Here is a 12765-nt window from a genome sequence, read left to right as displayed (position 1 = left end):
CATATATATAATGTTATATCCTTTGAGTTTCATATTAGTAAACTATACTATTGATTCTGGTGTACAACAGAAAAGTATTTATCATAGTATAATAGAACATTTACATGTTCAGGCACACATGTATTTTAAGTCATGGTTCTGTTAAAGGGAAATTTCGCTAAATTTTATGTGAATGTCCAATCAGTGCTGATGGTAAATACAGTCCATTGAAGCAAGAAATACTTCAGTGCGTGCTACATTTACCAATAAAGCTGAGCTTTTCTGCTCACTGAGCAATGCTGGCAGTGCCTACATGTACCAGAATGCATTGCATGTGAGCATCTGGCCAGGCGATAACAGCAGGAGAACTCTTTTTCTGTCAATATAGCATGCACTGAGGTATTTACTGCTCCAATTGACTACATTAGCACTGATCGGACATCGACAAACAGTAAAATGTGTGTGGTGAAATTTCCCTTTCAGTTTAAAAAGTCATATTTCCTCATGGAGCCCTATAAACTCTCAACTGTCCAAGTAATTATGATAATCTGGATTTTTCTCTTTTCTGTTCCAGTCGCACACGTATTCACTGTATTTTCCCATGAAAGCTCATGAAATATGGAATGGCTCTTTTGTTTGTTTACTTGTTGGTCTGTCAGCTGGGCCACATGCTGCTTACAAGCTGTGGGAGTTTACAGTGAAGGTCAAGGAGAGACGCTAGCTGGTGGTTGTGAACATGTGTGTGTGTGTGTGTGTGTGTGTGTGTGTGTGTGCGCCAGTATGGGCACAAGCAGTGCATTGTATTTAGGCTGTACAGACACTGTGTAAGATAAGATTTGTATAAGTTTAGCTACATAAGCATAGCATGTTTGTACTTAAAGGGAATTACAGTTGTGTACAGTACAAAGAGGGATATTTGTATGTGTGTGTGTGTGTGTGTGTGTGTGTGTGTGTGTGTGTGTGTGTGTGTGTGTATGTGTGTATCATGTATGAATCTTAACATATGTGTGTTTGGATATTTGTTTTTCAAATATGTGTGTGCGTGTATGTGTGAGTGTTTTCATTTCTGTGTATTTCTGTGTACATTAGGTGGGCATGCCTGTTTTTGTGTACTTGGCAAGGCAAGTATGAATAATTGGTGTGTGTGCATATGTTTTCATTGTGTGTGTGTGTGTGTGTGTGTGTGTATGTGTGTGTGTGTGTGTGTGTGGATTCTTTAAGTAACTATAATCAGCCCAGATTTTTTATTCACAACTAGATTATAGTTACTTTGTCAAGCTTTTTTAATGAAAATCAATGTCGTTGTTTTTTCATGGTAACCAATGCTGTTAACTCATGAAAAGCATCTGACATACAGTTTTTTTAGACAACAGACAAAATCTTACACAGAACAAACAGCTTCTCGCATCAGTTGACCAACTATAAGTGCTGCAAAATGCATTTTATTTGCACTGAAAATGTTTCGACATGTTTAAAGATGTGTTGAACTCAGATTTCTGTGGCCAAGTATTTAGATTCGATTACATTTTTTTGTTATCCAATTTATAACATCACTAAATACAACAATTAACATGTAATTTCTATTTAGTAACTGACTACATGTCAAAGTAATCTGATCCAGCCACGGTGTGTGTGTGTGCATGTTTTTATTTATTTATTTATTTTTTTACGATTTGTATGTACGTTCTCTTATGCTAGAGGAATGTAGTGCAGACTGCACCAGAGTATCATGCACTATGTTAAACGTTAACAAGCAGTGGAGAGAAGAGATGGAAGACAATTTGTGTGTGTGTGTGTGTGTGTGTGTGTGTGTGTGTGTGTTTCTGTCTGTGCGGCCAGGCTGACTCCCTGCAGGGCTCGTCGTGTGTGGGCGAGCATCAGGGCCCCGTTACTATCCTCTGGGCTGATGGCCCTATGATCATTCACAGCGAGGACATGGCTTGCCCCAGCCCACACACACCCACATGCAGAACGAGAGAAAAACACACACACTTGCTCACACACATTTACACTTTTCTACACAGGCATTAAAACATGCATGTAGACACACCCGTGCACACGTTTCTCGGGTTTCTCATTACAAAGCCTCTGTCCTGAGGTCTGGAAGTCTTTTTACTGTAGCTCCTGCAGCTCCCTCAGCCCTTCATTACCTCCACCTCACTCACTTCCACTCAGCACTTCACATCCCTTCGGGTCGTCCATGCAACCAAACAGCACCAAGCTCCCCGCAAAACCGCCAGTATAGCTGCTGCTGCTGAACCATCCCACGCTCTCTTTACCCGAAGACCCCAAAGCCACAACACACTTTGCTTCTTCTGCTGCTATCTGTGCCTGGAAATCCTGTTAACCTTCATCTCACTGCCGGCCGCGTTCAGTGCTCCTCTTTGCTTTTCATTTTTTTTTTTTTTTGGAATTGAGACTTGAGATGCTCACTGAAGCCAGAGGAAGCCCCCCGGGTGGATGGTTGTCTAATCAAGGGTGGCAAATTGGATCAGACCTCAAAAAATGAAATGAAATACCCGCTCAAAAGGAATAAAAGATATAGCTGTATTAATTTTGTTTATTTTGAATTGAAGTTCGAAGATTTTTCTGCTAGAGTGTAGTTAAAGATCAATTCTGTATTGAGCGCAATTCTTATCATGTAGGAACCTCGATTTCATTAAGAAACACATTTTTAATTGTCACATATCAGCTTTTGGAAACGATATGTATGTTGCTGGTTATGTAATGTACTTAATAGTTGGTGGACTGGGGCCAGCTCTCAGCTGTGTGGCTAAACAGGTCAGAGATTCTAGTGTTACATTAAAGATTGTATGTAACAGAACAAGCCAATCTTTAGCAATGATCCATCCCAGAGCATAAACGCAGTGTTATTGCAGTAAGAGTCATGATTCCTTAGAATCAGTTAATGCTAAATAACAATTTGTTCATGACAAGATTGCTTTTCTTTATTTCATCTAAAGCAGAAGGAATCATTCTTGATAATTTCATCTTCTGCAATCAAAATTTGTTCGCCAAAATAATATACTGCAAATAGAACCAATAAAAACCAAGATCAATGAGCAGAATCAGAACCAAAGAAATCTAAACCCAGTATCCGGCCATAATGTCCTGGGATTATAAGCATGACACTAATGATTCTCATTGTTATTTTGTATGAAAGTGAGATCTGAAAATTATATCCCACTATTCAAAAACGCATGCATGTGTATCAACAGTTCACTATTGTTTGTTATCCCTCATGTAAATATTCGTTAAACTGCGTTGAATTGGAAGACGTTTGTGTCCAAGGCGACAAACAGCGGGCTCAAACTCCAAAGAAACAGCTACATGGCATAAACTTTAAAAGTGCATCATTCCCTTCCTTTCATAGCAGTTTTTCTGTTCTGGATAATCTGTCAGAACCAATTACAGCACAGGATATGTGCTAATGAAACATTTGTGCAGTGTCCCTCTTGTATCAGTAGGTATCAAGTCTTTACGAAGGTTTCATGAAGCTGTTAAGAAACGGAGCCCAAGTGTCAGTGTGCTGTCGTCTGTTGTTTGCCCGCCTCTCCGGCCCCATTTGTTTGTGTGCCATCATTAGTCATCATTACTCAGTTCAAATGGAGCTCTGAGCAGCCGCTCCCCCGCAAGACAGACAGCACAGGACCAAGAGAAATCCTGTCTGGCCCAGCGCCGGTGCAGAGTGATGTCATCCACATACACACACATCCAGTCACACAAAGCAAATGTGCACTCACAAGGCGCCTTGGGACATGCACTCCTGCACACACTCGCGTGTGTGCGTTCGTAGGTGTGCATGTGTGGGTGAGCATGTGCAGCCAAATCATCATACATACATCAGTAGTATGTTTTTCTACCCTCCTCTCTCTCTCTTTCTCTCTCTTTCTCTCTCTCTGGGTCTCTCATTATTAAATAAGATTAAATGAATCATTTATGAACATTTGGGAGTGACAGAGGCAAGGGGCGAATAGAACATGAAGCGCACCTGTGCATTTTGCTGGCGGCGTGTTGCGTAACAGCAGCGTGTTTCCTTGCTCTTATGGAATTACATTAGTAGCAGCACTGTATTGGAGTCCCCCCCCCTCACCCCCTCCTGTAGAGACACACGGCGTCTCCCAGTTTTGTCAGCAGGCGCCTTATCGTACATGGCATGCTGTCTGTAGAAAGAAACACTCAGGCGCTCCCATTTACACACTCCGCTGCACACTGCTGCACACACACCACACACATATTGGCACACACCTGAGACACCTAAGGAGGTGACGGGTTATGGGAAGTAAATAAAGCAGGACAAATTGCTCTCCAGAGAGAGATGAGTGGATCACATGGTTTGCATGATGTAGCTGCTTCTTCTGGTTTTGGATGAACGCTCCTGCACAGGATGGACAACTATGTCGGTCAGAGAGAAGCTGCGACTGTTGAGTCCTCATGCCAAGTACTTTGTAAGCCCAGCAGTGCTGTTAGGTGGAGGTCATACAGCATATCTACGAAATCCATAACAGAATGTTTTTATGTGATTTAAAGGGGAAGTCCACCGATTTTACACAAACTCTGTCGGCAGGGAATACTGCTGCATACAGTATGTGAAAAAAGCTGTATAAATGCTTTTACAGTATCTGTAAAATGAAGTTAAAGAGATTTTCTAACCGGCTTTGTATCTTTACAACATGAGTAGTAAATGCAAATGAACAACGTTTAACTTCCCTCCTCGAAACATGTCATCAACATAAATAACAATTCAAATATAATATAAAAATAACAGAAAAAGGCAATAACAAAATAACTCCACCTTTGACATCTTCTTACCAGCGTTGAAATGGTGACTGCGAGGTGGACGAGATGGTCACATGGTCGACAAACCCCTGCGGTTGACATTGCACACGGGGACAAATCTAAATGGAGCGTTTTCCCACATATTTACTGATAGTTGGACCATTGGACGGCCTTTTTCTCAGATAGAAGATCGTCTTTTTTGAGACTCTGAGGTCTCTGGACACACCAGGGACACATATTAATGTTGAAAAGGCATAAAAAAAAGTGTGTTTTGCATTATATGCCCCTTTTAAATCTTTTATTCAAACTGTAAACCACCTAGAACCGCCATTGTGTATGTAGCCATTGTGACTCAAAAACAACTGCTACTAAAACATCAATAATTAAATTTGGAAAAAAAAAGTTTTAAGATTTTCAGCCATTAACGTCGATATTGTTGTACCCTCATGCATGAAATCGGATCAGTGAAGCTTTTGGTGCCCTAATCCTGAGCCTACTTTAAACCCGAACAGCTTCTCTGCAGTAATTAGCAGAGAAGTGCCTTGCATTACTGGTAGGTGATGAGATAGAGAAGCTTTTGGCATAGACTACTAATTTGTGTCTCTGGCAGCCTCTCAGTCACAGATCTGCTGTTGAAACCTTTCAGTCGGTCACCATCCCTGTTCTGATGTATCATCTCTTCTCTTCTCCGCAGGTATGATTTAGACTGCAAGAGTGACAACCTCTCTAAACACGTGAGTGCCTCCTTCACCTCAGCTGTCCAACAATCAGTCATGCATTCATGGAGATATTATACAGCCAAAAGTTTACCCTTCCAGTACAATAGCAGCCTGATTTGAATCAGAATGTCAGAGGTAACAAGAACAAAGCAATCGTTTTGGCATTTAAGCTCCCCTGAAGAAAAATACTAAGGGCTTTTCTGACCAGAAACATTTAGATCCATTTACACCACAGTTTATGTGTTTTTTTTGTGTTTGTTGATAATAGTACAAGAAGAAGGCCCAGCATCACAAATCATTTCTGTACAGGTGTGGAGTGCAGGTGTTCCTTACTGGACAAGATTAATCTCCACATGCCTGTGCTGAATGAGGTTACACATTGCTCCGGTCGAGTGGTTCTATGCCACTTTCTTCTGACGCAGTCCGCATACAACATTGTTTTAATTTTCTAGATTGAAATGCTGCCAAACTGTGCTGGTTTTACAAGATGTCATCTTTGTCCCACTTTCGGTGTACATGTGGGCATTAGCTCGGGGAGCTGTCGCTGCAGCCTCCTCTGTTAGCAGGTGGCTGCATAACATCTTAGACACAACAGTTAACCAGTGTTTTATGTTAAATATTAATAATTAGTGTAACCAACTAGTTTTTCTAGCGAGGTTAACTACGTTTAATGGACTAGTCTACTAATTGCGCGGATCCCTTGTGTGAGGGTGTACTCGTTAGAACAAGAATTGCCAGCACTGCTAGAAAGAGTGTGACAGAAACAAGAAACAACCATACAAATCAATGTCATTTCTAATTTAATCTGATTTAATTCAATTTATTTTCATTATTTTTATAGATAAATGTCTTATTTAACAAAAGTTTTCATCAACAGTGATATGAAACATGAACAAGAAGTAAACTCTCACATCTGAGAAGCCGACTCTGTGTCTTAGAAGTTGCATTTATATACTAAGTTGTGTTGCCAGTTATGTTTTGATGGGTAATGTGATTAGTGCCTGAATTATGGTCATGACTCCAACGATGGAGGTGCTGTTTCATAGGGAGGTGATCGGGTGGATGATGGGCGTACATCGTGCAGGAGTTTTGCTGCTGATGGAGGGTAAAGTTACTTTCCATCACTCTTCAGTCTGCCTTTGTTGGGCAAGTTCTACCTCCATTGATCCTCCATGATTTAAAATCTGTGACTTCAGATCTCAAAGCCCTACAGCCTCATTCTTCACTTTCAGTTCAAACAGAAGCTCCAGCAGCACCCTGCTCCAGTTCTGTCTATAACCGAGCCTCCATCTCCACCCCCAGCCCCCTTCCTATTACCCGGCTTCATGCCAACTGCAGGCGGAGTTCTTTTCCTCAGCCCCAACCCCAGCGTGCCCCCGGGCTTATACTGAGAGCGCTGAGCAATGTGAGCGTAGCGACTCACTCTCAGCATGAAGGCTGAGGACGCTTGGATGCGTCCTGTCGTCGCCGTGGATGTGTGGGATTAGAGATCTGGCACGCAGTGATGGCTCCATTGTCCATGCACAGTCCATCCCCTGTCGCAAGGCTTTAAATAACAGAAAATGGAAGGAAAAAAAAATACACACAAGTACAGTATCTCTCTTGGCAGCTTCAGTGGCAGCGTTTGAGGATGCCTCCTTCCCTCCATCACAGCAGATGTTTTCCCTGTGCCATATGGTTTCTATACCTTGTGCAGATATGGCTGCAGGGGAAGATGTCCAGCAGCAGAACGTACAGTAAAATCTAATTAAAGGCAGAGTATCCTGTTTTCCGACGCTTGTCTCAGCCCTGTGCACAATTCTTTAGTTTTCTTTGTTTTCATGTTTATTTTTGTGGTAAAATACCCCAATATCCTTCCTGCAGACAGTAATCTCTTTTTAACGTCTTTCTTCATTATTTTGAACCCGTTGATTAGCAAGTGAAACCAGGCAAGGCAATAGCGTCTTTGTTTGCAGGCGGTAATTATGTTAACTGGCTGTGTGTTCCTGCATGACTATTTTAAAGCTGTCAGGATTTTACTGCAAAGAGTTATTCCCCTTATTAAAAGTACTACTGCTGGAAAGACACATATACTTACATGCTATCCTTTAAGACCACTGCTATCAACAAACTTTTTAAAAGAGTTTGAGTGGCTTTATTAGTTCAAAATAGATTTACTTGACTGCACCAGATGTGAACCCAGGACATTACTGGGCATGGACTTCAGGACTCCTCCAAGGGATCTGAAGATGGTAATCATTTCTTAAATATTTTGAACTGACAAAGATCAGACTGAATCAAGACATTTAGGTTCGGAGTCAGTGAGTAGGAGTAGCTGTTTTTTTGTTTTTTTTTATCCCTGGTGTTTATTTATTATTGAGCATAATGCTGAATAGCCATGATTGACAAAAATATGAGAATCAGACCCATTTTCACTCAAATTAGTTTTACTTTCCCTTTAACTTGCACTTGGATAGTTTGACTGTATTAGGAAAGGCATGGATATGGTCTGTATCTTAGAGGTCTAATGATCTGAGGGAATCTGGGACTTCAGCTGTGATCTTTTTAGTCGGAGATACCCTCCTAACCTTTTTTTACCCTGCCACCACTGAGCCTTTTAATCTAAGGCGCCTCAGCCTCTGGCCCTACATTTCTGAGGCGTAGCAGGCGCTGGGCTGTGGCTGCTAGCTAGCAGCTGACTTCTTATGGAACAGCCAGAGCGTTTTTGTCATCTCTTTTTGTTTCGAGACCTCGGCTGGAGGAGAAATTTGCTCAGCACCGGCAAAGATCTTTGGAGCAGCTTTCTGCCCGCCGGACTCAACACGGCTCATCTGTCAAGCACATTTACACACACACACACGTACACACACAGTTACTTACTCACACACACATGCATACACAGTCTGGTAGGGGAGGCCTCAGTATCGGTGCGTGAACAATCATTCCTTGTGTGTTGTAAACAGACTTTTTATACCCTCGCCATGCTCTCTGCTTTGCTCCTCTTGCTGGCCAAAGGCTCCTCCTCCCCAAACTGAATCCTGTCTTGAGGTCACCCTACAGTGATCAACAAGGACGCAGGATCCTCTGCACACTGGACTTGGGTGTCATTGTGCAAAATACATATACGTGGCAAAAAGAAAGGAAGCCATTAAATGCCAAAAATCTGACGTCATTTGTTTGATTAGTTGCAACACAAACACTGACTTCAGCAGATGGAGAACTTTTTGAAGCCTCCTGTTTTTATTTCCTGTTTGCCTCTGTTGTGAAAAAGTGAAGAAAAATGACTGAAATGATAAATGAAATGTCAAAAGTCGCTAATTAATTATCTGTCAATATCAAGGACATCTTAATGAATGTTTCTCTCCGCAGTGAGATAGCTCCGCTCCTCCACCTCTAAATTTGTTTTCCTTATTTCTGTTTCCTGTGTTTACTTGGATGTTTTTTTCTCCCGTGCAGGACTTCCTGGGCCAGGCGTTCTGTACGCTAGGTGAGATAGTCGGCTCCCTGGGAAGCCGCTTGGAAAAACCTTTGATGTAAGTAGTGCACGATATCATGCACCAACAAAGAAACAAACAAACAGACTCACTGCAATTTTAATTAGACACTCATAAGTGAAAGTGAAGGGGCAAAAGGCTTGTGTTGCGTTTCTCTAATCAGAGAACCACTATCATTAGGTCCCATCACATCATTTGGGATCATGTTTTGATTTTAGATTCAGTTCCATTCAGTGGTATGAATTGAAAATCAGCATGTTATTTTAAGATCACTTGCTACTGTTTGTCTTTGAAGTAAAGCGAAGCAGGGGCATGAAAATGAGCCAAGACGTTGATGAAAGCATACACTGTCTCCATCAGCCAAATGACATGAATAGTTAAACAGCAGCAGGCCTAATGACAGACTGTAAACACGTTGAGATGGTAAACAGCGAGTAGTGAAAAGGGACAGTTCACCCAAAGGGAACATGTCAGTGGTGAGCTCCCAGCTTGTTTTCTGAAGACGCCTAAACTGAAGTGAAGCCTCCATTGAAGCCTAAAGAAATGACTGGGGACATTTCCATATGAATAAATGTCTGATTTTGGCTGATCAGTGCTACGGAATAGTGATTAGACCTATAGCCAGTCAATCACTAAGACTACTTGCGTGGTCTTAGCTTTGAAACATCCTCTAGTGCAGAGGACGTCTTCCCCCTCTCACTCTTCACAAGTTGCCAAACACTCTCTTATATCAACTAGCTAATAATCAGAAATAATCCATACAATTATTCTTAAAACAGTAGTTTCTTTGGCATAAACAGAAGAAGAACTGAGTAGTTAGCATTATCACCTATGTGGCTAAAGAGACTATTAATGGCCAAACCCCCACACGAGGCGTTTTGAGGAATAATTATATATACATACTATATTTAGAATAAGATCCATTTTATCAAATGAATAAATCCACACTGATTCTGGGAGACTCATGGAGACTCCCTGAGATTTTTTTTATGCTTGGAGTCTGTTTTGGTTGTGTTTAGTCCAGCAGCAGCTGTTGCAACCACACAAATATCCTGCTGTTTGTGTTTTGAACTCATTAACCATCTCTACACTGACCGATCAGGGCTCCCAGTCTGTCTGTGAGCTGCGTTTCTCACTAACTTTAGCGGCAGGTTCTGCGCACTCGCTAGGTGGCCGGGGAAATAAAATCAATCAATCAATAGGCTACAAACACTTTATATCCATGGAGCTGACATGAAAACTATTTTGGTTCAGTATCTTTCTGCTGTCGATTTCTGTGGGTTACAGGACGTGTGTTACCCACAGAAATATGAAATTGTGAAAATTGTGTACCATATACTATATACCATTATACTGTAGACCATATACAACTGAGCTAAGAATCAAATATCAATCATTTCTCAGCACTTACCAAACTATCAGTGGCACCAAATATAGAAAAACTACCAAAAGACAGTAAGACAGTATGCCTGTCTTACTGCATATCAATCATCTGAACCAAAAAGGACACATAAAACTTTAGATTTAGTAAAAAATACAACCTGGTTTAAGAAAATAAACTCTAAACCAGTGAAAATTATTGCTGTCCATCAACAACAAATATACATATTGAGGGGAGACACTTTTCTAGTAAACTCATCAAAGTTCATAAAAAAGACAAGAGGCAGTTCTTCATTGTGCCACATGGATAAACTGGGTTTGTCCTATATTATTTCAGCTGCACTGTAGCTGTCCACTGGCACACAGAGCAGAGCCGCAGCGTCGTATTGAGCTTACTGAAGAGAACAATTTGTTGTTGCTTTTGTTTTCCTCCTGCGGCAACGAGCCATCAGTAGTCTGACCCTCGCCTGATCCCCTGACACACACTGTGTGGTGTGAGCAGTGGTGTCCAGTGTGTGAGTGTGTGAGTGTGTGTGAGAAAGAGAGAAATTGAGTGACTGGAGGGGCATCTACGTCCCGGACCGTCTGTCTGTCTGTCTGTCTGTCTGTCTCTGTCAATATGTGTGTGTGTGTGTGTGTGTGTGTGTGTGTGAATCAATGAACAGTTGCAGCTGAATGGGCCCACTGAAGAGTGACACACACAAGAAATATAATGTAAGAATGTGTTGCTGTCGCCGACTTACGTAATCACCTCTGCCTGTAGTCATTCACTCAGATCTGTTTGTGTGTGTGTGTGTTGTACTCACTTTGCTGCCTCTGAGTGAAACACAAAAAAACCATCTTAACTCAGTCAAGTGGAGGCGGATCACAAAACTAAAGAGCAACAAAGACAACTGAGATGACAATATGCTCCCAACACACAAAACACTTCCATTGTAGGATTATTTCATTTTGTGTAATAACTTAAGTGACTAAATGTTTCACAGCACAGTCAGTGTCGCATGAATCTGTCATTTACTTCATTTTGTTGCTGCTTTTGGGTAAAACTCTCAAAGGATATTTTTAAACCTGTGCCCTCTTTTGCATATTTTAGCCTGGAAATGACTGATAGGTACAAAAGGTTTTGGAAGTAGTCCAGTAAATTGTCTCAGCCATCAGCCGAGAAGGGGCTGCAGTGGCTGAAATGTTATCCTTTGGGGCAACAGCACCAAAGTGCGCCCACTAAAAAGGATCCCTGCAGAGATCGACCTGTAAGATCCTTTTAGTTTAACGACAAACAGCCGCTATGTCTGTCATATTGCAAAACCACCAGACTCCATTGACAAAAACAGCAATTTTACCTCGCAGAAAACAGGGCTTGCTGGTCTACTGCTCCCTTGATCAGTTAGTTCATTTGTGTTATTGTGTGACTTTGGTGCTTTTAGGAATTAGTTCAGATCTGTACTAACGTGTTACGGCACAAAGTCACAGCAGCTACACAAGGAATGCTGCTGTTCTGCGACGTATAAAATTACTGTATTTGTCAATGAAGTCTGGTGGTTTTCAACTGAGCTGTTGCTGGTCAAAAAACAAGGATTCCTTTTCGTAATGTTGTTAGACACCTCAAAAAGCAATATCAGCCTGTCAGTGGCAAAAACAATGTACTACAATGGATGTACTTTGACAGGCAAGGAACATTACATTACGGCCATTGTAGGGTGTTTGTGGCTGAAACAAGCTATTGGACCAATTCTAATAAATTCCTACCGTATATTCCTCTTTAGAAAAAAAAGGAATGAAAACTAGCTTGAAATACCTTGAAATCCTTTTATAACGGTGACCAAAGGGTCAAGGTACCCTGTTAGCGTTCGACAGGTCTGTATCTATAACAAATGACTTTTTAAATAACTTTCTTACCATTGTGAGAAAAATCTGCTTCAAGTATCCTAAGATTGCAGTGAAATTACAACCCTGTTGTCTTGTTCCGCCATGTTATTTATTTTGTCTCTTACCTCAGCTCTGATTTCAGAGCCGGCAATTCCTCCCGTTGTGTTTTTCCTGCCACTGCTGATTTTTTCCCCGCCCCTAATCAGTTCCACCTCTATCTCATTACGTGACTACCGGAGTGTATTCAGTCTGTGTCTTCTCTATGTTCAGTGCCAGTTTGTCTTCGCTCCCTGTGACAATGTTACAGCAGTTTTTCCTAGTGTATTGTCTTCTAGGTTCACCTGTGTACAGCCATTCAGGGTAAACACTATTCTTCTCAACTGCCTGTTCTTGAGTAGTGCATCCAAGTCCTCCCGCCTGTGGTTTCCTCCAGTCGCTGCGCCTACTGCCAGCCAGAATGCATTCTGCAAAAACCCCAAATTATGTTTCATATTGGCAATGACTATCTTTTCATTCATTTTTTTTTCCAAACAATCTATTTCTATAATATTTGCACTATACTACTAAAG

General features: G+C 41.4%; 1 protein-coding gene across 1 annotated transcript in view; it reads left to right on the top strand.

The window, feature by feature from the left end:
- The window catches only part of LOC139201113 (copine-8-like), a 58106-nt gene that overhangs the window by 21648 nt on the left and 23693 nt on the right, over nucleotides 1–12765 (top strand). Inside the window, exons 5-6 of the mRNA XM_070830349.1 lie at nucleotides 5453–5492; nucleotides 8913–8989. Coding sequence (XP_070686450.1) covers nucleotides 5453–5492; nucleotides 8913–8989 — 117 coding nt within the window. The remainder of the gene's footprint in view (nucleotides 1–5452; nucleotides 5493–8912; nucleotides 8990–12765) is intronic.

This window comes from Pempheris klunzingeri, chromosome 5, assembly GCF_042242105.1.
Source record: "Pempheris klunzingeri isolate RE-2024b chromosome 5, fPemKlu1.hap1, whole genome shotgun sequence".
Lineage (NCBI taxonomy): Eukaryota > Metazoa > Chordata > Actinopteri > Acropomatiformes > Pempheridae > Pempheris > Pempheris klunzingeri.
The sequence above is the reverse complement of the archived record's forward strand: the minus strand, read 5'-3'. Positions and strand labels throughout refer to the sequence as shown.